At 37.3% G+C, this 25,589-nt stretch overlaps 2 protein-coding genes across 2 annotated transcripts; both read left to right on the forward strand.

Annotated features, from left to right (window-relative positions):
• Window positions 1–1,068: 1,068 nt before the first annotated feature.
• LOC108995220 (auxin-responsive protein IAA16) lies at window positions 1,069–3,985 on the forward strand. Its single transcript, XM_018970733.2, has 5 exons — window positions 1,069–1,545; window positions 2,529–2,767; window positions 2,888–3,026; window positions 3,432–3,493; window positions 3,686–3,985. The coding sequence occupies exons 1-5, from the start codon at window positions 1,256–1,258 to the stop codon at window positions 3,721–3,723; spliced, it is 768 nt and encodes a 255-aa protein (XP_018826278.1). The 5' UTR covers window positions 1,069–1,255; the 3' UTR covers window positions 3,724–3,985.
• Window positions 3,986–24,335: 20,350 nt separating this feature from the next.
• On the forward strand, window positions 24,336–25,076 carry LOC108995208. Its single transcript, XM_018970724.1, has one exon. The coding sequence runs from the start codon at window positions 24,336–24,338 to the stop codon at window positions 25,074–25,076; it is 741 nt and encodes a 246-aa protein (XP_018826269.1).
• Window positions 25,077–25,589: the final 513 nt, after the last annotated feature.

The following is a 25,589-nucleotide window of genomic DNA, read 5'->3' on the forward strand; positions in this document are numbered from 1 at the left end:
TATTATTTACAAATCATTTCATTTTATCTCATTTCACTATCTAAATAGATTCTTATTCGAAATTCTAACAATGTTATAGGCTCATAATATACTAACTAAGAGCATTCTCATTGGTTTGGACAAATGCATATTCAAAATTTAGTTAATAACACACTTTTTTACATTTGTCTATTCCATTTAAATTCAATCTCCACATTGGATTAGCCATTCACATTCTATATAATACTAAAATATTATTATTTTAATAATTAATTAATTAAATTTATTTTTATCACATTTTATAGTTCTACCAATTAAATGTTAATAATAATTATATTCTAGTTAAATTAATATTAAAAAAAATATTATTAAATGTTAATAATAATTATATTCTAATTAAATTAATATTAAAATTTTTTTTATTAAATGTTAATAATAATTATATTTTAATTAAATTAATATTAAAAAAGTATTATCAAATGTTAATAATAATTATATTCTAAATGTTAAATGGTAATTATATTCTAATTAATTTAATTTGTTTGTTTGGAGTGAGAAATTAGTATTTTAATATTTGGAGAACCAATTATGATTCTCTATATTTGACCAATTACTGTAGCAAAAATGTAAATTATTTTGAAGATGACCAATCCAATATAGAGTTTTTTTATACAAGTTATCTAAATTTTAGATAATTTTCTCATTTGGTCAAGCCAATGAGAATGCTCTAATGAGATAAAGTTTAAATCAATAATATGAATAAATAAATTTGTAAATTAACATTTAAAATAAAAATAAATAAAGAATCTTTCTGATTTCTATACGAGTTCGATGATTACTGAAGCTGTTAGGAGGTAACCATGAACAAACTATTCTTGGATTACTGGCCAACTGGATCTGTCCACTTGCCTTGCCACAATCATTCTGAGCATGATGACATCATCCATGACATCAATCTCCAGACCAACGGCGGACGGTCCATCTAACGATAACACCTCTACGTGGCAAAATCGGCACCGTCAAAACGTCCCCCACAACCCGACATCATCACCACCCACAACAATATAATTATCCCACAATACCCCTGATTCGGGCCTTCTTCCAACACTCTCATATTTCCCATACTTCACATGTACCCTCTCTTACCGACATTAGCAAGAGAATAAGAAACGCTGCGACGAAGAAAAAAGAACGCGAGAGAGAGAGACAAGGGAAAAAAGAAAAAGGAGAGGATCATCGAACCAGCTAGCTAGTATTGGAGGTTTTTGGTGTAAAAATGAGTAGCATTTTGGCGGTGGATCATCGCGACAAGTACAGCATGATTAATTTCGAAGAGACGGAACTGCGTCTCGGATTACCCGGCGGAGGTGGAAATGATGGCGATGCAGTCAAGAATAGTTCGAAAAGAGGGTTTTCAGAAACCGTTGATTTGAAGCTTAATCTTTCCTCCAAAGAGATTTCTTCCGCGGCCAAGAACGAAGTTGAAAAGATGAAGGAGAAGAGTACTGCTCTACCACGCTCTACTACTACTACTACTACTGATCCTGCAAAGCCCCCAGCAGCCAAGTACGTACATAGATCTACACACCTGTTCTTCAAATTTCATAGCTTTATTTTCTGTTTAATTTTTATTGTGTACGTACTTGATGGGCTTGCATCTTTGAAATCCTCACTTTTCGTAAATAAATGCATATATATATATATATCGGAAATCCAGATTGTTTGAATCGAGTTTATAGGATCGTTGTTGAAAATCAATGAACAGTGTTATTATAGGCAAGACTTATTATCTGTTTGGAAGAATAGGTTGAGAACTCCTGAGGAGTTAATTCATGAAATCGGCCTTTGTGCCATTTTTGCTATTATTATAATAAAATTTATTATTGGTATTTATATATGATTATTCTTATTAAATTATTACTCAATTCTCGGTTATCTATGTACTTACGTCTTTGCTTTTTTTTCCTAACCATCTATGTACTTGCATCTAGACTCGTGACAGTTCAAAGGCCTTTTTCAAGGCTTTGGTAAGTTGTCGGGCAGATGTAGGAAGAAAACAAAACATTTGGAATCTTTTTACTTTTGTCGACAGCCAAACAATTTGATGGCGTGAAGCAACGACAAGGGAAAAGATACTCAAAACTCAATTACAGGCTATACAACTAGGTCGTCGCACGACCTAAGTGATTAACTAATTAATTGAATTACAAAGAGTTAGTTGCTGTTTAGATAGATAAATGAGATGAGATAATTTTAAATAAAAGTAGAAAATTAAATAAAATATTATTAGAATATTATTTTTTAATAATATTATTATTTTAAAATATAAAAAAATAAATTATTTATTATATTTAGGGAAGGAGACGATACACCGTTATAAAAGAGGCTTTAATAGATTGTAATGGGAAAAGGTTCAGACAAAAAAAAAAATTAATTGTTTAGATGTTACAACAAGTTGGAAAACTTACGAATAGACTATGAATTATTAATTTAGTTGAAAAAATAACTTTATATTAATCGTGTTTATTACGTACCGATCTGGATCTCAGGGCACAAGTTGTGGGTTGGCCACCCGTACGAACATTCCGAAAGAACATCGTGGCGGTCCAGAAGAACAGTAGCACTAGAGACGAAGCAGCCGAGAAGGGCAGCGTGAGCAGTGCTGCTGCCTTTGTTAAGGTTAGCATGGATGGTGCACCATATTTACGTAAAGTGGACTTGAAGCTGTACAAGAGCTACCAGGAACTCTCTGCTGCCTTGGGCAAAATGTTCAGCTCCTTTACCATTGGTAATTAACTTGAAGAAAATTTCTCCAACTTAAAAGGATATTTATTTATTTATTTGTGTGTATAAACTGAGTTAATTTTAATTTGATTAATGGTGTATTTTGGTTTTTGGAATGAATTAGGTAATTGTGGGTCACAAGGATTAATGAAGGATTTCATGAACGAGAGCAAGTTGATAGATCTTTTGAATGGTTCCGAGTACGTGCCCACTTATGAGGACAAGGACGGAGATTGGATGCTTGTAGGCGATGTGCCATGGGAGTAAGTTCTTTGTTCCTCATTAAATAATCTTTTGGAAAATAGATCTTCGAATTTAAAGGCTTCAAGGAAAAGAAAAGTCTTTACGACATTTTGTAAGACCTATTTTATTTTATGCAATTATTTCTCTCATATTTGGATAAGAGAAATGCTATGCATCAGTCATTATTCACTCTCATACTTCACATCTGTAGCTTTTTCATGGGTGTGAGCGTGTTTTTCATAGAGTAGAGTGGTAAATAGTGACTGATGAGAATAATTTTTCATAGAGTGAGCGTGTTTTTCATAGAGTAGAGTGGTAAATAGTGACTGATGAGAATAATTTTTCGTTGGATGATAATGAGCGAAGAGATCTTGATCTTAGATAAAGGAATACAGTAATCAAGTTCTGGTCTTGTACTTTTGCAGGATGTTTGTTGATTCTTGCAAGCGTTTGCGAATAATGAAAGGATCCGAAGCCATTGGACTTGGTTAGTAACTCAAACATTTGGTACATAAAGTTTATGGCAACTGGTCTTAATTATTATATGAGCATATATAAATAAGGCTACAAAAGAAAAAAAAATGCAGTGCGCGCGTCAAAAGTAATTCCAATTTTAGAGAAACCTTAAATTCCCCAAAATTTGTCACTAATATTCGTTTAAATTATCAAATTTCTGCAGCACCGAGAGCAGTAGAGAAATGCAAGAACAGAAGCTGAACATTTTTCCCCCTTTTTCTCAAACCTGTGCGGTCAAGCACTGAGTTTGGATAATTCTGTACCATGTTTTTCGGTTTTTTTGTTTTTGTTTCTTCCATTGTAATCATATGAGAGACATATTCGAGAACTTTTAGGAACAAGAAGCAATAATATAGAAGATGTTCATAAGACCTTTGCTAGTGTTCATGTGTAAGTTTGTTTATTTTGAATGGATTGTATGCATGATTAATAATGTCAAGGTTTTCTTGTTGTCATGACTCAACGAATGCATGATGAGATTCTATGTACTGTGCATGCCTTTATTATTGAGGCAATTATTTCGGGAGTGATGGATAAGGTGGAGCATGGCCATGTGCATGTTGTTGGGAGCATTATTGATTCCATCAAATTATGTCGTCTCCACCTTTTATTTTATTTTTTTAAATTTTATTCAAATATTAAGCTACACATTAAGATTAGTTCCTTCCCACCCCAACCTTAGGGAAGGTACGTAGGTGTCAAAATTCAAACTATTTTAGCTTAATCCTCTAATAATTTTGGTAATGGGCTAGTTAACCCTCTTTTCTTTTGGCCTCGTTTGGTTTGATTACACAGATGAGATTAAATGAGATAAATTTTAAAAATTGAATAAAATATTATTAGAATATAATTTTTTTAATATTATTTTTATTTTGAGATTTAAAAATGTTGAATTGTTTATTATATTTGTGTAAGAGTTTGAAAAAGTTGTAATGATTATATGAGATGAGATGAGATGAGATGAAATTTGTAACCAAACGAGGCTTATTGTTTTACATCTAATCATCAGCTTATCAATAAATTGATTTATGCAAAAGAACTACGTTTTGAACCCTTAAGGGAAGGAAAAAATCTTCTCATCAGTCACTATTTATCTCATACCCATACCCTATGAAAAATACCCCATACTCTATGAAAAACACCCACACACTCTATGAAAAAAAAAACTATAGGTATAGGATGTGAAAGTGAATAGTTGCTGATGTATAGATTTCAAGGAAAATATCTTTTTTTTGGGTACATGTAAAGAACAATGAAACAGTAGCTAGGCAAGAGAAATATACACAAAATAAAATTGAAGTTGGGAAGAAAAACCACGAGACGTGCTGTATTTGAATCAAGTGGAAGGGATGGTCATGGTTAATTTCTTATATAATTTAGGAATTTTTTTTAGCTTTTGCTTTTGTGAACTAGAATTGGGCTTGGTTGGAAACATGTGCAAAAGATTCTCCAACAGACAGACGGGGGATTTGTAAAATCTGCACCGAACTTTTCAAAAACTAGATCATTCAGTACATTATATTGTTCTTATTCGATTTGGCAAGTGAATATCTCCTCCATGATCTCCAATATAAAACTAAGGCAAGGATTTGTAAATTAATGTAGTACTGGTCCCATTTTTTTTATACGATTAACTATGGCCATGCCTTTCTTTTTATCAATTCGGTGCTGTAGAGTCTCTTCCTGGTGGTTTCAGCTTTGGTGAGAGTGTATTTTCTTGTCTCCGTACAAGATTATCTGTTTTGATAACTTCAGTTTTTTCCCAAAACTTTACATACTTTGGTTAGTTCTCCATGATCCGAATTTAAGCGTCCTATTATTACATCTTACTGTAACTCTTCCATGGAGGAGGAAATATTGCAAAAAGAAGCTCGGATTGATGAAGATTTGCTTGAAGGTATAGAAACACTCATTTCTCCTCGTAATAATAGGAAGAGCATGGTAACTCCTTATAAAGACTAAGATGAGTTTGTTCCTAAGCCGTGTGAGACTTCTCAATACGCTCCCTCACGTTTGGACCTGAATTTCTGGTAACATCATCGTGGGTAGGTTGCAGGAGTCCATCATCAGTCACAGGTTAACCTGGCTTTAATATCATATAAAAACACTAATTTCTCTCCATGAAAGGTCTAATAGGAGTATAGTAACTCTTTATAAAGACCAGAATGAGTTTATTCTTAAACTATGTGAGACTTCTCAACAGAAGGAAGAGGCATCTGTTATGGAGATAAATTGTCTACTAGTGATGTTACTGACAGATAAAGTATTACACTAAATGGTAAGTTTATGGAAATTTGCATGAACAAGTGATGTTCAAGGGCGTGGGAAGTGATGTACTAGTGGCAATTCTTGCATATAAGGCTGACAAAGCCAGGTCTTGAGATATAGCCCCTGATCCTTCGATGAGAACTTGATTTCAATGCAGGAATTTGAAGGTGATCTCCAACCGTCAAGAATCATGTTGACACAAGCACTATTTTGGATCTGAGTCCATGACTTGCCTGTAACAATTGGACCAATATTTTAGGAACCAGTAATGCTACACACTATACTCCCAACCCACTTCCATCCTACTATGTAAGCTACAATTGAGTGATAAAGAATTATCCAATAAAAAATCATCTAACGATGATAAATGTCACATCTTATATAGTAAGATGAAAGTGAGATAATAGTGTAGTATATAGAATTTTCCTTTAGAAATAAAATGAGGATAATCTTATTAGATTTTAATTAATTTTATTGGACCATATGAATAAACTCATGAGCCATGAATTTATTAAGGTAGCCCATATGCATAAGACTTTATTTTAAAGCGTTGATATTTTATGTGATAGTTTTGGATGTTATTAACATGTCAATATTTTGGAGAAGCCCAACCAATGTTTATTGGATAATTTTGAATAGACCGTCTGGTCCAAAGGCTGGATTAAGGGTTTTTATCAGGCCTAGTAATTTGTTTAAATTCCATTTAATTTTTTATAAAACAAGTGGCCCAATATTTAATGGGTTAGGTCTTAATGAAAGATGTTTTTCACGAGTTGAGCTTATTTTAGACTCAAAGACCCAACACATTAGAATTTCTTAAATAACTCATCTGTTCATGAAAATATCGACAAGCTCAAGAATTTGGTTAAGCTCATTAAAGTGGTTAAGCTCAAGGAGATTTTTAAAAGCCCCCAAATAGTCCGACGGATTTGCCACGGAACCAAGTGGAACCGTAGGACCCACCGTTCAACCTGCCATAAAGATCCAAAAACCACATGATCAAACCAAACCCGTTTCCTATAAACCAGACCCCATGCACAAGTCCCTCTCCTTCTGCACTAGGGTTGCCTCAAATACATATGATACACATACCACATGATCATCACGCACAGCAGCATCCCATTGCCCTTCACGGCTCCTCCGCTCAAGGTCATGAAAGCACCACCAGCAACCACCTTCCAAAGCCACGACAGCCACTAAAAGTGAAACTCCACAACAAACAAACTCGGCCCATCCCCTGTTTTTCCCTCACCAAACATAGCAAGCCAGCTCTCTGGCAAACCAAGTCCCACCTACAGACCAGCAAGCATGCCCATATAACACACCTCACGTTACTTAGGAATAAAATATATTGAAATTACTTACTTCGAAGGGAGCACCTCCATAGAAAGATGAAGAAGATAAGAGAAGGAAATTAGAATTTTTTATTAAGTTTTTGGATGATAAACCCTAGAGTCCTTGGCTCATACATAAATGAGATAACCCTTACATAGGCCCAGACTAACACACTAAAGGCATACAAGAAAATAGAAATAAGGCCCAAGGCCCACTAGCTATATTGTAATCCAAATAACAGGTAGCATCAATGTAAATAAAATTGTAAATGAAATTAAATTGGCCCATGGCCCATTATTCCGTTCATGGATTGTGACAAACCATCCCCATAGAAGCACCTTATCCACAATGTGCTAGTTTCCTTGCCCACAACTGTCTCAACCCCTGGGTAAAAAATCAAAATTTTCTTTGTACCAATAACCACTTCATGTTTTATAATACTAACACCATGAAGGGATGTTGTTGCATACACCAATCTCATGTTCCGTTAGCTCTATCGAAGCTTGATTTGAAAACCAAAGGCAACCCAAGTTTTGATGCAACAATTTTTTGTGTCTTGCCATTTGAAAAACATGCTCCTCAGTTTCGATGGTCTCTTGATGCATTTCACCACACATGTTCAGCTTGAAACTCTTACAACTAACCTTACCTTTGATTGAGGTAAAATCAACACAAAAAGGGTTGGGTTCCCTTTTTGCCATTGAGACCTATGCTAGAATTTATTGGGCAGGTTGTTTGCTGGAATCTAATTTCTTTATGGTTGCAGCCTGCTCACTAGCTAGGATTTCATGATATACTTTTCCATATGAGCCCTCGCCAATTAAAGCCTTGGTACCAAAATTATCTATAACATCCTTCAACTCTTTTAGTGGAATGGCAGGGATAGCGATAGGCTGGATAGTTACAGGCCGTGTACCTTTTGGCACAGATTCCTTGGCCAGATAACTATGATTAATGCCTGTTGAATTATTTTCAAAGAATTGCTTAGTACTAGCAGCTCTGTGCATATTATTTTCTCCCAAACAACTGAAACAACTCATTGCCCTTCCCAAATCTTCAATTTGCTTCCTAAAACCCATTAGGACAGGTTGAGTTCCAATGCCGCTAAACCAGACAACCACTCCATATGGCCTGTAACACCCCAGAAAATACTTGATAAAAAATGTCCTGAGAATGGCTCGAGACTTCACATGTAATGCCCCAAACCTAAGTGGTTTGGAGAATTACTACCTGTTACTTAAAAACATATTTCCCAACACAACTAAAATAAATCTCCAAAACTTTATAATCAAAGCTCAATCTCATGTCTTCTAAATTATAAACATCTTGAAAACTTTGCAAGGTCGTTACCGCAACAAAAATAAATTAAGAGGTCCAAAATCTCCTGGTAGTCATAACAAACTAAACTGATAATTTCATAAGTCTTACTAAACCCAAGATATAATTAAATCTAAAAGACTTCAAATCTAATGGACATCAACATTCCTTCTTTTAACATCATTTCCTCAGCTTAATCATGCTCACCATTCTAATCCAGGTCCTCAGTTGGACTCTCTACATCATCTGAAAATATTATGAAGATAAGGGGGTGACTTATCAACAACTCAGTAAGGAGATGACATATACTAGCGTGCAAACATGAGCATTTACAAAGTATAGCATGTAGAACAAAAATATTTTTCAGAGTTTTCATGCAGAACATAATATGTTTTCAAAAGTAACAGAGCGATGGTTTTAAGATAAGTAAAACCCAAAGTACTTTGGCATGACATAAACTGAGCATCATCATCACATCAAAACAGAGCATTTCACAGATTAGAGACCATGTTTCACCCCCGTTGTAGGGTTGTGCTATCCCCGGTGGTCAAACTGGGCAAAGACAGAGGTGAAATCTTTCCTTTATTCTTCTCGGAGCCCCGAGTGTGCACACAGGAAAGACCACAATAAAACCACTTTGTTTCCAAAGTGGGTGCACTCAGAGATAGAGAAGTTGGTACCAATCCAAACAGAGTAGAGCATAACAGAGCAGAGCAGAGACAGAGTCAAATACAAAATCAGTACACCATGCCAAAGGTTTTCAGATGCCATATCAAAACAGAACATAGTACCAGAACATAACCAGGTCTTTCTTACATACTGAAAAAAAAAGTCAGAGAATCTATCTAAATAAATGCACAATTTTTCAGAATTATCAAATATCACTCTTTTTCAGATTTCAGAGATATCATAACAAAATTTAGCTCATGTTTACACAATGCATGTCAGAAAATATTTTTCATTTTTCCACACAGATTTCATGAGTATGCAAATAAACGACCGATGTTGGTTTTTTTTTCCAAGTTTTCATTTCATCAAAAAATATGCAAAGTTTTCAGAAAGTCAACCTCAGTCTCAATAATTCGTGTAAAGCCTAGCATAAGAACCCTGCTTACCTGGACTTCTTAGCTTTTTTTCAGAATTTTTCTAAAAAATGTCGAACAATAATTAATCGCCACCTATAACATAATAACGCAATTTTTCATAAATTTCCAATCGAATACATATTTCAACATTTAAGCCTAAGATGCTAAAATGACCTATTTTATTTTTCCTCAAAACCTAAAATTATCATAATTCTCAAAATATCATCATTTCCCAAAACCATCAATATCCACTTAATCGAATTTGTACCGAATAAGAATTTAATTGAGCAAATATTAAGATAATTATAGAACTCAATAAAAATTAATATTCAAAATATCTAAAATACCAACAACATTTTATAAATAAATAGAATACATTGGCTACTAAAATTTTCATAAAATAAGTCATGAAAAACTCATCTCTTAAGAAAAATAGGTTTACTTCCTTTAATTAACAATATTATCAAAATACAAATATAATATTTAATGAGACTTAAAGCAAAACCCATTTAAACATAAACCCAAAACAAAAAACCTCTCACCCGAAAACATTAGGTTAAAACTGGGAACTTTCCATATGTATATATATTAGGTTAAAACTTGTAAGTACCCAACCTAGGTTAAAACTTTACATATATATATATATATATATATATATATATATATATAAAGACACCTTATGAAAAAAAACTAGTGATGAACATAAACATATGAATAATATAGGTGTAGCGGCAGCAGGGACTTACCCAAGGTAATCGAGGCACGCGTTGAGGGGTAAGACGCTACGGGGCTGGCTAGAGGGACAGTGGTGGCGCGGCTGAAGAGCAGGAGTGCGGCGGAGATGCCGTCGAGCTGGGCTGAGCACGAGAGAAAGAAAGGGAGAGAGCAATCGAGAGGAAGTGACGGAGTGCTGAGAGAGAATGAGAGAGTGATAAGCAAAAGAGAAAGTGATGGGAGAATGGAGAGAGAGTGATCACGGCATGGGGAAGAAGATAATACTGAGAATAAGAGAGGGTTGTACGGTGGCGACGCGTGGTGGCTCCGGACGAGATGAACACTAAGCTGTTGATGCTCTGTTTTCAGGAGCTAAAATAGGGGCCTCTCATGATGGTCATACGAGGGCTGGCGGCTTGGCGCACGGTAGTTTATGGAGCTGCACAGTGGCTAAACAAGAGGAAGCTACGGTTTCACGTGGGTGGTGCACTTGCAGTGGTGTACAGTGGAGCAAGGTCTGCTCACAGTAGAACTACTTGTCGAGAAAGGGCTTCCTGTGAGGTTGGGGTGGTTTTTTTTTTTTTTTTCCTGAGTGGGTGAGGACCGGTTGTGGTGATGCTGGGACGGCATGGGTCGTGGCTTGTGGAGGTTGGTTTTGTGTGGTAGCTAGGTGAGCTGCGAGGGTGGTGCTCTGTTTGCAAAGAGGAGGAATTGCTGGGCTACGGTTTTGCATGGGAGGGCAGCAGTGTGAGCTTTCTTCATATATATATATATATATATATATATATATATATATAGGTGATTGAACATGAAAAGAAAACCCTAGAGGAGTAGACGTGGATGGCAAAAACCCTAGAGAAAAAAAAGCAGGAGACGTGCTAGAACATGCATGTCGTGGACGTAAGGAAAACTCTAGGGGTGGAAAATAAACGAAAAAAAAAACATGCAGGAAAGTTAACATGTAAAAAAAAAATATAAATAAATAAAATGAGCTTGACTGAGTCTGGGTGTTACATCACTTCTTTTTGAAGCTGGCACCTTATCATGCTTTAACCCACCCTTCTAATTACATGCTAGCTCAAAAGTTGGTAACACAAGGTTATCTTTCATGTAGTCTAGTCCTTTTCCTCTATCAAAAGGCCATTGAATTGGTACTAGAGGAAGATGAGTTTTCGGATTCTTATCCCTAACATTCTCGGCAAGGAGGCAGGTGATAAACACAATACAAGTAGGATAAGCACAATCATTCATGTCGGCCCTTAAAGCACTGTAAACTACAATATCCAATGGATAACCAACACCCATCACATTTTGTGATTTATCCTCAGCTAATGCAGCAGTACTCTGAGCAATAATCCACCAAAATGAATCCTTCTTTTCACCTCCTGCAAGGCTGTGTATCCATCTAAGAGTGCAATACATGGCTTCCTCTAAATGTGGGTTAGTAATGGTTGGTTTCACAACATCATATATAGTAAGAGAATTAAAGGGCTTAAAAACACCCCTAAGTGGTATTTCCTCGAACAACTAAGGAGCAGGCATCTTATATAGTAAGAGTATATAAAACAATGTCGTCTTAGTAAACCCCATCAATTTTGTGATCTCAGAAACAACATCAAAACATGCAAACATCAAGTTTCTATCAAATAAAGGGTGTGCCGCCCAATACCTACAAAGTCTCATCCCATATATAGTAAGAGAATTATTCATGGACTGCATGAAAAATCCACCAACTTCCATCTTATCGATTTCACTACTATCAATATGCTCAACAGATGGATGGTGAGAAACTTCCCTCAGGACCCCACCATCACCTCCACCATCGATTGCTATATCCCTCAGCGACAATACATCAAACATAAAGGGAGTGAAAAAATTCTTACCACTCAGAAATCTCAGAAGTTCTCTTCTCATTTTCAGATCGTTTTCAGAGTGTGTATATGCAGGAGAATATTTGGTTGCAGTAGCAATTGAAACCGCTGGTTCGACTTCATCACCATTTGAACCTTCAATACTTTCATCCAATTTCTTGAATAAACGACAGAGGACAAAGGCACTCTAATCACACCATAGCGCTGTGTTTGCTCCGAAGGAAATAATCGATGTAAAAGAGATTACATAGAGATGTTGCTCCTCGTTATTTTGCTTCATGGTTACCATGACCTTCCCCTCGATCTCGATTTGGATCTCCATGTTGCTCAGGAAGGGCCTGACTGAAGCTCCCAGGTACAAAATTCTGTCTCTGCCAATGTCTCTCCGCGGGACCACTTTCCCAATTCTCACATCAACCCCATTCATATCTACTTTAATTTCAAGAATTCCCTACCCGTTGGCGCCGAGCAACGCCGTGATCTCTCCCTCACGAGATGGACCCGATATGGACCCGTTGGTGAGAGGTTCGCCCGTAGGGGGTGCTCAGGGAGATCGAGGATGAGAGTCTTCCACTGGTGTTGTTGTCCCAACTGTGAGCTGTTGGGACTAGGGTGTCACGAGTTAAGAGTTGTTGTGGGGTTTTAGTCGGTTGTAATGTTTCAGTTGGTTGTAATGGTGGAGTGGGGGGCTTGGAAATAACCGTGGGGTGATGGACTAAAGTGAAGTACAAAGCTCAAGCTAGGGTTACACCTATCGCTTTTTTTTGGAAATGAGAGATCTGCAAGTTGGAATATTGTTTGGATGGGTTTTTGCGGTGAGGACATAGAGTCAACACCACCACCACCGGGGTCAAATTCCCATCTCAGTTGTTAAAAGTAAATGTTGGGTTTCTGATGGTGGAGAAGGAGGTTTTGTCGGGGTTGTGAGCCAACGAACCGATTGTTCTGAGCTCCTTATTCTTGAAGAAAACTTGAATCTTTTGAAACTTTATCTTTTTCTTCCACTGTAGCTCCATGTTCTTCTTCTTATATTGCATGTTCCTTTTATATTTCATTGATTTGATCCTCCAATTCTTTGAGGCTTTGTTCAAAGTTGCTCCCAATTTCGTTTACACGCTATCGAAATACTTGGTGCATTTCATTACAGTCGTTCCAAAAATCATTCATATGTTGCGTAAGGATTTCGTAACCTTACCTTGCTGATTTGGTTCTTCCAACTCCTTGATTTTGAGTAACGATGCCAAAATTTCTTCTATAGATTTTGATAACACAAAGATTGGTGTCTCTCAAATACCAATTGTAACACACCTCACATTACTTAGGAACAAAATATATTAAAATTACTCATTTTGAGGGAGCACCTCTATAGAAAGAAAATGAAGAAAAAAATAAGAAAAGGAAAGTAAAATTTTTCATTAAGTTTTTGGATGATGAATCCTAGAGCTCTTGGCTCGTATATAAAAAGATGATCCCTACATAAACCCAGGCTAACACACTTAAAAGCATATAAGAAAATAAAACTAAGGCCCAAGTCCCATGCTCATGTATTCCGTTCGTGGACTGTGATAGCCCAGCTCTGGACTAGCAGTCAAAGTGCAAGGAATCTTCTAAACCACAACAGTCAGTCGCTAGTCCCCGTAGTCTGCACAGTTTGCACCAAAGCACGATTTTTTAGTGACAAACATCGACAACCACCAGAATCTTCGTAGGATACATAGAAACTGTTGATAGAGCAACTTCTCTTCCTCCCAACGGCCAGCAAAGGACCCAAACCACCAGTGCCGCACCTTACGTTGAGCATGGCCTCATGTCCCCTGCCAATTGACATCTAGTTCAACATTCAAGATAGACAGAAAATGCCGGCCTTGCCACCTAGCCTCGCTCAAGCCTCATGGCCAACCTCCAAACCCCCTTGTTGCGGACTTCATACAACAGCAGTACCCTCCGCATACTTGAAGCTTAGCACCTCCCATGCCAACAGAAGACAGCAGTTTCACCATGATAGAGCCCCTGGGTCTGATGGCTTTTCCTCCTTCTACCTCAGCTGCTGGCATATTATATTAGTAGATCTGAAAGAGAGCAGTATGAGTGTAACGCCCCGTCCCCGGAGGTCCGGAGAGTTAACTCTTAATACCTAAAATCAACTTAAATAATACACTATAAAATCTAGAAAATCCCATAAAATATTAATCCATTTAATCAATCCAAATATCTAAGTTCCTCCATGGAGACAATAAAGAAAATCTCAGTAACATAAATTAAAAACTCTCCAAAATTTGAAATTATCCTGCACTCATCAAATCAAAATACCCGAAAAATAAAATCTGTTTACTAACTACGACTCTCAAATAAGCACTTGTACCCTCAGGCACTTATTCCATTTCGATCATCACACCTCGCTAAAACTTCCTACTCTTGTTCTCCAGCTGAACCATCAAAATTATCTGAAAAATATATGGAGATAATGTAACACCCGGATCCAATCAAGCTCAATTCTTTTATTCATTTATTTATTTTTTTTCACACGTTAACTTCCGCACGTTTTATCCTTTCCGTCTATTTTCTTTTTCTCCCCTAGGTCATCCTCTTGTCCACGACATGCATCCACACACACGATTCAGCTTTCATCCGCACACACGTCTCTCTTATCTCTAGGGTTTCCTTTTTTTTTTTTTAAATGTTCAATCACCCTTATGTATATATATACATACTTTCTGCAAAACAGTAAGCCGCAACTCCTCCTCACAGTCACCACAAGAGAACCCAGACCAACCAACATTTTTTTTTCCTTGCCATACACGGAGATCTGCCTTGCACCACTACTAGCCACCGTGACTACCTCCCGTTACTTGCTAGCATAGCCACTCCTCACGCAGCAACTCCTCTTGCAAACAGCCCAGCCCGGTCCTCATCCACTCGGAAAACACCCCGCCAACCTATAGGAAGCCTCTGCCTTCCTACTTGTACACCGCGTTGCATGCCAAATGAAGCCATCGCAGCCGCCGTGACCCACTCAACCACCAACACCGTAAGATAGCCACTGCAGAACACTCCTCCGCCTTGGTCTCGTAGAGCCACCCCAAGCCGTGCAACACCCAATCACTGGCCAAGCCCATTGCGCAACATGGGTTGATTCTCCGCGACGCCGCTGCTCTGCCACCTGAACTCACTGATAGCAACTCCTTTGTGCAATAGCGCACCACCCTCCAGCCGTCCTCACCACCACGGAAAGCCAACCACCATCGCCAGCCGTTGAAGGAGGAACACACGACATACTTTGTTTTAGCTCCAGAAAACAGAGCATCAACAGCTTAGTGTTTTGTTTCTCGTCCGGAACCACCATGCGTCGCCGCCATACAACCCTCTCTTCTTCTTGGTATTATCTTCTTCCTCATGCCATGATCACACTCTCTCTCCGTTCTCCCATCACTCTTTCTTTTGCTTATCACCCTCTCACTCCCTCTCGGTTGCTCTCTCTCTTTCTTTCTTTCGTGCTCAGCCCAACTTGACGGCATCTCCGCCGCACTCCTGCTCCTCAGCCGCGCCACCATAGTCCCTCTAGCCAGCCCGTCGCGCCTCACAGTTGACGCGGGCCTCGGTTTCCCTTGGATAAGTTCCTGTCGCCGCATATGTGTTAATCCCGTGTGTTTGTTTGTTTGGTTTATGCTTATAAGTTATATATATGTACTTTATATATAGATTATATATATGGAAAGTTTTAACCTAGGTTGGGTACTTACTAATTTTGACCTAATATATATATATATATATATATATATATATATACACGGAAGGTAGGTTTAACCTAATGTTTTCGGGTGAGAAGTTTTTTTTTTTTTGGGTTTATGTTTAAATGAGTTTTGCTTTAAGTTTCAATAAATATTATATTTTTATTTTAATAATATTGTTAAGTAAAGGAAGTAAACCTTTTTTTAAGAGAGGAGTGTTTCATGACTTATTTTATGGAAATTTTAGTAACCAATGTATTCTTTTTATTTATAAAATGTTGCTGGTATTTTAAATATTTTGAATATTAATTTTTATTGAGTTTTATATTTATTTTAATACTTGCTTGATTAACTTCTTATTCGGTACGAATTCGATTAAGTGGATATCGATGATTTTGGGAAAATGAGGATATTTTGGGAATTATGAGAATTTTAGGTTTTGAGGAATTGAATAGGTTATTTTAGAAGCTTAGGATTAAATATAAAAATATGAGATTAATTGGAAATTTACGAGAATTTCGTGATTATTTTATAGGTGATGATTAATTATTGTTCGACATTTTGAGGAAAATTCTGAAAAAGCTAAGAAGTCCAGGTAAGCGGGGTTCCTATGCTAGATTTTGCATTAAAATAAAATGAGCTGAGGTGATTTTTGAAAAATGTACATATTTGATTATGAAAAGAAATTTGAACTACCTCAGTTATTTGTTCTGCATTACTCATGAGATTCTGTTTAAGAAGAAAGTATTTTCTGTCATAACTGGTGTAGACATGAGCTTATTTTTGAAATTTTGTTTCTAAACTTTGAAAAAGAGAGCGAATGGTACTAGCTCTTCTAAGGTCCTAGTTGTGCATGGTAATTGGGTTCCAGCCCTTTCAAGAGCTCTATTGCCCTAATAAGGTTTTAGCCCTTGAAAGCTCTCGTTTGCCCCATCAAGATTCTAGACCATGCAAGGTCCTTTGTTGCCTTGTAAAGGTACTACCCTTGCAAGGTCCTTGGTGCCCTGCTAAGATACTAGGTGGCGGAGGTCAACCATTACTAAGGTTGATTAGGGTTGTGGGAGCTACGATCTTGCGTGCCTTATTGAGTTGGTTGCCTATGCTGGTGCTTTATATGGTGCAATATTGGCTAAACATGGTTTTACATGCATGGATGATGTTGCCCAAGCAGGTCTTTTTGTCATAACCCTGCCCTAGTCCTAGGACGAGGCCGCGACCTATAAACCTGTTCTTTTCTTATCATTTTTAGTACTATTTATTATGCATTTTTTTTCTACGGGGGTAATAAGGGATATGCGTGAACGTGTCACGCATGTACTCTATACTTCTAGTTTAAAAGAACACCTGATAGATGATCTGTTCAATATCATTCATTCATCAAACATAATTAGTTCTAAATAAAAGGGGACTCAGTTCCTACAACACATACAAAAATGTGTTAACCATTGTATGTGGGGTTACCATCACCCTACCATAGAAGTTACACCATTACCATCACTTCATCATAGTATTTACATCATGCCTGAAGACATATTGTCTTAACATTAACCCAACAAAATGTCCCAACATGAGACCCATCATAAAAACATAACCATTACCATCAAAGTCGAACCGTGAGGGAAACTCTAAGCATCAACCCCTCCCTCCTCGGTAGTGCCTAGCTCCACAGCTTCTTCATCCATACCTGGACGTTTAAAACATAAACATAAAGTGAGTCTAATACTCAGTAAGCAGTATACTATGCTGTTAACTTATTAATCACACATTCTTTTCTTTTGAAAACATGCATACATAAAACATTTGCTGATTCTTGTTAATGCTTTCATGCATAAACAGTTTAAGGAATAGCTATACTTTCATGCATAAGCATTTTTTTGCTTTCATGCATAAACGATTCTTTGCTTCATGCATAAACATTTATTTGAGATGGCTTGACTTTACGTTTCACTTTCTTTGACCAGTACACACTATTACGCCCCGTGTGTTGGGGTTAGCGGTCTTTTGGACCTGGATCCTGCTTGTGGCCACATGTTGGGAATCCCTTTCATGGGGGGCAGCACTGGGTGCACTACCAGTACTACTTACTCGACTTTGCAATCTGCCCATCCTTTGGTACCTTTTTATTCAGAAGGTCGTTACGTACTTTCATGCTTTCATTCCTTTTCATTCCTTTCCTTACAGTCAAATGTTTTCATTATCTTTTCTTAGTCCATATGCATATATGTTTTTTTGAAAAGAGTATTTCATGTCATGTTACATATAGGTAAGAAATAACTATTTAAGAGAGAGTATACATAAAATCTCATGATGCATGACCTTACGTACACACAATTATAATCAATAAGGTGCTTAACATGGGCTATCAAGAAATTCTTGTACATAATATGTACTCCTTCTTGAAAAGAATATTTGAAGAGAGAGAGATATTCTTTCATAAGAGAGTTTTGTGTAAGGAGCATGGTCATAGCTACTTACCTTGATGCTTTACTAGTAGGTTCCTTGAATCTTGAAAATAAACTCATATTCAATTAAATGAGATAAACATATTAATATTCATTTCTCTTTAAGCTTTAGTATTCGATACCCTTACGTGCTCACTTAAAATGCCAAATTGGAATTAAAGTGTGTTCCTTAACACCTTAGCTGCATACATGGCACCAAGTCAACCATTGGTATCCTCATTTCGATATTTAGAGAAGTCATGAAAGCATATAACTTGCTTGCTTTCCCTTTTTAAAGGCTATTATTTCCTATACAAGGGATATGTAGGGATCATAAGTTAAAATGTATAGGATGGTAGGGATTTATTTAAGAATGGTAGGGAACGAGGAGGTACTACCAAATCTGGAATTTTTATCAAAAGGGCATTTTGACAGCTTGTAACATCAAGTGGAAAGTAACTCTAACAAAAGACAATACTTACAGATGTTGGTTTTTGTCACTTGTTCTTCAAGGGTTTTTCATACTAAATTTATCTTTGATTAAACAAAAGGGGTGAAGTTGAGCAAGGGATATAATGGGCTATTTTAGGCTTCCAAAATAGAATATTTTCAGAATTTCTGTAGTACATGGACAACTAGCAAATATTAGTATTTTCATGGTCTTAAACATCTTTCACTTTAGCCAAAACTCAACCATACAAGAGTTGTAGAAAACTTAAGAAAGCTTCAAATATTTTCTGAAAACATAGCATAATTAAAAAGGTACAACACTTGGCAACTTAAAATTCTAAGGTGAGCTTACTAGTTTAAATTTAAAACTATTAGTGGTTTACTTAGGCCATAAACCTTAGGGAAACATGTCTAAAATTATAAACTTGAACTTCATTAATTTAACACATAGAGAAATGACTTTAACAAAATTAAAACATGGCTTAAGCTTTGATAAAACACAAGGAAGGAATACAACAAGGTATATTACAACCATACACGGCTAGAACCAAAATAGGGCATCACACGACTGGAACCAAAACAGATATAACACACGGCTGGAACCAAAATAGAGCATAACACACGGCTAGAACCAAAACAGAACATAACACACACGGCTGGAACACACACCAAAACAGAGCATACCCCACGGCTCCTTCATATACATATTTACACAATAGATATATTACTCATCACTTGTGACCAACCAACTTAAACAAGAAAATATACCATTTCAATGATAAGAGACACACGGCAGAACAACCTCAAGGCACTCGGTCTGACCAGGAAAATAGAGCTTTAATGTTTATTAATACATAAACAACAACTAAAATTACGATCCAAGCCAAAACAATTCAATGGGTCTCCCAAAATCAACAAAACCTGAGTGGGTTGAGTTAGGGTTTTTACGTTTGGTGAAATCCTTTCGAAACACGAAAATGAGGAAGGTGAAGATAGATTCAGCTTAGGGAAACAGAGGGTACACGAAACCCTTAGCTGGAAGTCCAAAACCAAACATCAATAGTCGATCAAGAGAAACCCACTTGATTAAACCATGGCTAAGTTTTGAAATACACAAGGGAGAGGGTTGGGGATGCTCTTACCTTACTATTTCCCTCTTGGGAAGGAAGAAAATTGGAAGCTTGGCTTGAGATTGGAGGAGGAATGGAATGGGAGAGAAGCATCTATCGCACGGTGAGGGGCTGGAAGGGTTTTCTTTTCCCTTGCCTTGTTCTAGCTGTCGGTTGGTGTAAGAGAGAAAGGAAAGGATTTGTTTTCTTGTCCTTTGGAAGCCGACGTGTAGGAGAAGGAAATGAGATTTAATTTGGCTTATGGAGGAAGCTACGGGTAAAGGAGATTTACTTGGCTTCTTCAAGGGGAAGAAAAGAAAAATCAATGGATTTTAATCAAAATTGTCTCATAAGCTAGGGAATGAATAAAAAGAGTTTAAACCATTTCTTGAGTAAATAAAATTAAAGGGTTTGAAGGAAAATATTGTAAGATCATAAAATCACACCCTTGAAAGAAGTGCTACACTTTGAGGTAGGAGACAAGGTATTCCTACAAGTAGCTCCAATGAAGGGAGTTACGAGATTTGGCAAGAAGGGCAAGCTAACCCCAAGATATGTCGGCCCATTCGAGATTCTTGAAAGGATTGGAGTAGTAACTTTTCGACTTGCACTACCTCCACAGTTTTCAGCAATGCATGATGTCTTCCATATCTCAAAGCTTCGGAAATATGTGCACGATCCTACACATGTGTTGGATTATGCACCCCTCCAGGTGCACAAGGACTTCTCATAAGAGGAAGCGCCAGTCCAAATCTTGGATCGGGAGGTTTGAGTACTTCACAACAAAACAATCCCGATGGTCAAAATATATGGAACCACCATACGTAACAAGAGGCAATGTGGGAGCACAAAGACGACAAGAGGGATAAATATCCCACCCTTTTTCTTTGAGGTACGTTCAATCTCGAGAACGAGATTATTTTTAAGGGGGGGAGAGTTGTAATATGCGAATCCTACTACGTAGGTCCTTACATCACCTATTAATATTTTTTTAAGTTAAATATTTTGAGATAAAGACTTTTATGATTTTATTAATTTATTTTAAGATGGGTGTATTTTATTTTATGTGGGTTATTAAATAATTCAAGGGTGTGATTTTATGATCTTACAATATTTCTTTCAAACCCTTTAATTTTTAATTACTCAAGAAATGGCCCAAACTCTTTTGATCTCCCCACACTTGATCTCCACCATTCATTCCCTAGCATATGGGACAGGTTTGATTTAAATCCATTGACTTTTCTTCTCTTTAAAACCGTAGCTTCCTCAAGAAGTCAAGTGAATTCATTTCCTTCTCCTACACGACAGCTTCCAAGGCAAGACAAGTAAATTCTTTCTACACTCGTCGGTTCCAAGGCACACAAGAGAGAAAACTTCTCAAGTCTCCTTCTTTCACACGAGAGACTCTCGGTTCCTCTAGTTCACGCGTTCTCTCTCATTTCTTCAAGCTGATTTCTCTCATTTCTTAAACCTAAGATCTCCACCGAAAATCTCCAAGGAAATCAACCTCGTAAGTAAATTTCTATGGCTCTAATCTCTAGTTTGAAATCTTAGATCTATGGGTAACCTAGGGTTTGTTTTTAAGAATTCTCTGCTGTGTTCCAGCCTTGAATCTTTTGGATTTCTCTTCCTCTTCTCATCTGCCGTTCGTTCCGTGGCTTGAAAGAGAGCCAAATCAGGTGATATTCCTTCCATGAGATTTTCTTGTGATTTGGGGTTTTTCTATGAAAGTTTGTGCCTTGTAATTGAGGATTCAAATTCTGGGCTAGCTGAGTGTTGTGTGAAAATCTCCTAGATCTGTTTCTTGTTGCCTTCTCTATTGATTGATCTAGTAGGTAGTAACCAAAACCCCTGTTTTCTTGACAGACCGAGTGCCTTGAGGTTGTTTTGACGTGTGTTCCTAATATTTGAAATGGTATATTCTCTTAGTCAACTTGTTTAGCCTCAAGTGATGATTGGCTGATCCTTGATGTGTACATATAGATGTAGGAAGAAACCGTGTGTGTGTGTGTGCTCTGTTTTGTGTGTTCTAGCCGTGACTTTGCAAGGCAAATTTTGTAGTCATTTTCTTGAGTTTAAGCCATGATTTATTATACCTTTATGTGTTAAATTAATGGAGTTAAATTTTATAATTTTAGACATGTTCTCCCTAAGGTTTATGGCCTAAGTAAGCCACTAACAGTTTTAAATCTAAACTAGTAAGCTTACCTTAGAATTTCAAGTTGCCAAGTGTTATACCTTTTTAATTATGCTATGTTTTCATAAAATATTTGAAGCTTTCTTTAGTTTTCTACAACTCTTGTATTATTTAATTGTGGTTGAGTTTTGGCTAAAATGAGAGATGTTTAAGACCATGAATGTACTAAGACTTGCTAGCTGTCCATGTACTACAAAAATTCTGAAAATATTCTGTTTTGAAAGCCTAAAACAGCCTATTTCATCCCTTGCTCAACTTCACACCTTTTGTTTAATTAAAGATAAACTTTAGTATGAAAAACCCTTGAAAAACAAATGATAAAAACCAACCTCTTGTAAGCATCGTCTTTTGTGAGAGTTACTTTCCACATGATGTTACAAGTTGTCCAAATGTCATTTTGATAAAAATTCTAGATTTGGTAGTACCTTCTCGTTCCCTACCATTCTTAAATAAATTCCTACCATCCTATACATTTTAACTTATGATTCCTATCTATCCCTTGTATAGGAAATCATAGCCTTTAAAAAGGGACAACAAACAAGTTATATGCTTTCATGAGTTCTTTAAATATCGGAATGAGGATACCAATGGTTGACTTGGTGCCATGTATGTAGCTAAGGGGTTAAGGAACACACTTTAATTCCAATTTGGAATTTAAGTGAGTGCGTAAGGGTGTCGAATAGTAAAGCTTAAAGTGAAGTGAATATTAATATGTTTATCTCATTTCATTGAATATGAGTTTATTTTCAAAATTCAAGGAACCTACTAGTAAAGCATCGAGGTAAGTAGTTATGACCATACTCATTACACAAAGCTCTCTTATGAAAGAATGCCTCTCTCTCTTCAAATATTCTTTTCAAGAAAGTATATATTATGTACAAGCTGTTATTGGTAGACCCTGTTAAGCACACTATTGTTTATTATTGTGTGTATGTAAGGTAATGCATATTGAGATTTTATGCATGCTCTCTCTTAAATAGTTATGTCTTACCTATATGTAACATGACATGAAACACTCTTTTCAAAGAAACGCATATGCATATGGACTAGGGAAAGATAATGAAAACGTTTGACTGCAAGGAAATGAATGAATGCATGAAAGTACGTAACAAGCTTATGGATGAAAATGGTACCAAAGAATTGGAAGATTGCAATGCAGGTAAGTAATACTGGTAGTGCACCCAGTGCTGCCCCTCATGAAAGAGATTCCCAACCTGTGGCCACGGGCGGGATCCGGGTCTAAAAGACCACTAACCCCAACATACGGGGTGTAATAGTGTGTACTGGCCAAAAAAAGTGAAATGTAAAGTAAAATTATCTTAGAGAAATGTTTATGCATAAGTAAAGAATCGTTTATGCATGAAAACAAAGAAATGTTTATGCATGAAAGTTTAGCTATGCCTTAAAATGTTTCTACATGAAAGCATTAGCAAGAATCAACAAATGTTTTATGTATGCATCTTTTCAAAAGAAAAGATTGTGGGATTAATAAGTTAACAGCATGGTGTACTGCTTATTGAGTACTAGACTCATTTTGTGTTTAAGTTTTAAAAGTCCAGGTATGGATGAAGAGGCTATGGAGCTAGGCACTACCGAGGAGGGAGGGGTCAATGCTTAGAGTTTTCCTGACGATTTGACTTTGATGATAATGGTTATGTTTTTATGATGGGTCCCGTGTTGGGACATTTTGTTGGGTTAATATTAAGACAATGTCTTCGGCCATGATATAAATACTATGGTGGGGTGATAGTAGTGGTGTAACTTCTATGGTGGGGTGATGGTAACCGCACATACAATGGTTAACACATTTTTGTATGTGTTATAGGGACTAAGTCGCCTCTTATTTAGAACAAGTTATGTTTGATGAATGAATGATGGACTCTGAGAGTCCTTTATGTAACATATTGATTAGATCGCCTATCTGGTGTTCTTTTAACTTAGAAATGTAGAGTACATGCATGATACGTTCACTCTTATCCCTAATTACCCTTGTAGAAAAAAAAACACATAATAAATAGTACTAAAAAAATGATAAGGAAAGAACAGGTTTATGGGTCGCGACCTCGTCCTAGGATTAGGGCGAGGTTGTGACAAATCTTGGTATCAGAGTAAAGGTGAAGGAGTCCTGTAGGCTTTAGGGATAAATAGGCTAAAGTCCCCTCCCTAAAAGTATGCCAAGCTCCGCAACAGGTTCAAGTGTTATTTTATAGCACATTAAGAATTCTGTAAAAGATTGCCAGTCATGTATGTTTATTTTGTGTGCGTAGTTGCTAGTATTCTTGTCATACATGTTCCAGTATGATAACTCAGAACAATAATAATAAGCGTCGAGGGTGGCCTAGTGCCGGTAATTCTGAGGACTCGCCAGAGGCCCCTAGTGATTCGGGAGACCTTATTGACGCGGCGACACACCTCATTGAGGCCTTCACTAGCAGGCAAACCACGACGCAGGTACAGGTCCCGCACTTGACTGCCTTCGACCGTTTCTACAAACAGCACCCTCCGCTGTTCGACGACAAGGGTACTGAACTGGATAATGACAACTGGTTAGAGCGCCTTGAGAAAATCTTCAAAGTGGTTGCCTGTACAGAAGAACAAAAAGTAGAAAGTGCGGTGTACAATCTGGCTGATGTGGCTAACGGGTTGTGGAGGGCCACTCATGGGCTCATTCAACAAGAGTTGGGAGAATCCACTCCGATTTCTTGGAGCAAATTTAAGGAGGTTTTTAACAATCGGTTCTTTCCCTTATCGATTCGAGAGACTAAGGCCAGAAAGTTCGCAGACCTAAAGCAGGGATCAATGACAGTGAGGCAGTATGCCTCCAAATTTGTAGAGTTATCGAGGTTTGCTCCACATTTAGTTCTTATCGAGTCGCTGAAGGCTGAAAAGTTTGAAAGAGGCTTGAACCCCAAGATCATGGACTCCCTTCTTGCGTTAAAAATTAGAAAATTCACCGACCTAGAAGATCAAGTGGTAATTCTGGAGGAGAATCTTCGTGTCAGAGCGGGAGAGTTTAGTCAGAGAAAGAGGCAGTTCTGAGCTTTTGAGGAGAGTAAAGGCAAGAGGCCAATGTACAGCCATGCACCGAAGCCTCTCCAAATGGTCAAATCTCCTCAACGTGGTATCGTGGCATCTCGTCTTACGTGTCAAACTTGTGGCAAGCCTCACCTTGGGAAATGCTGGATGGGGACCAACACTTGCTTTAAGTGTGGTAAGACAGGTCATGTGATATGGGATTGCCCAATGCTTGCGGCTCCTAATGCTCAGGCACCTAACCTAGGGCAAAAGAACGTGGTACCAGCTCGAGTCTTTGCTCTTACCATGGATGATGCTAATGCTTCTTCTGATGTGGTGACATGTATTCTTCCTCTATTCTCACATCGTGCATTAGTGCTATTCGATTCTGGTGCTACGCATTCATTTATATCTCGTAATTATGCTTGTTTGAGTAAGAAAGTACCTGAACCCTTAGAGATCGTTATATGTCTATTTCTTCGCCCCTTGGGAAATCCATGAATTGTCAATCCGTGCTAAAGGGCTGCGTGATAGAGG

This window comes from Juglans regia, chromosome 11 (assembly GCF_001411555.2).
Source record: "Juglans regia cultivar Chandler chromosome 11, Walnut 2.0, whole genome shotgun sequence".
NCBI lineage: Eukaryota > Viridiplantae > Streptophyta > Magnoliopsida > Fagales > Juglandaceae > Juglans > Juglans regia.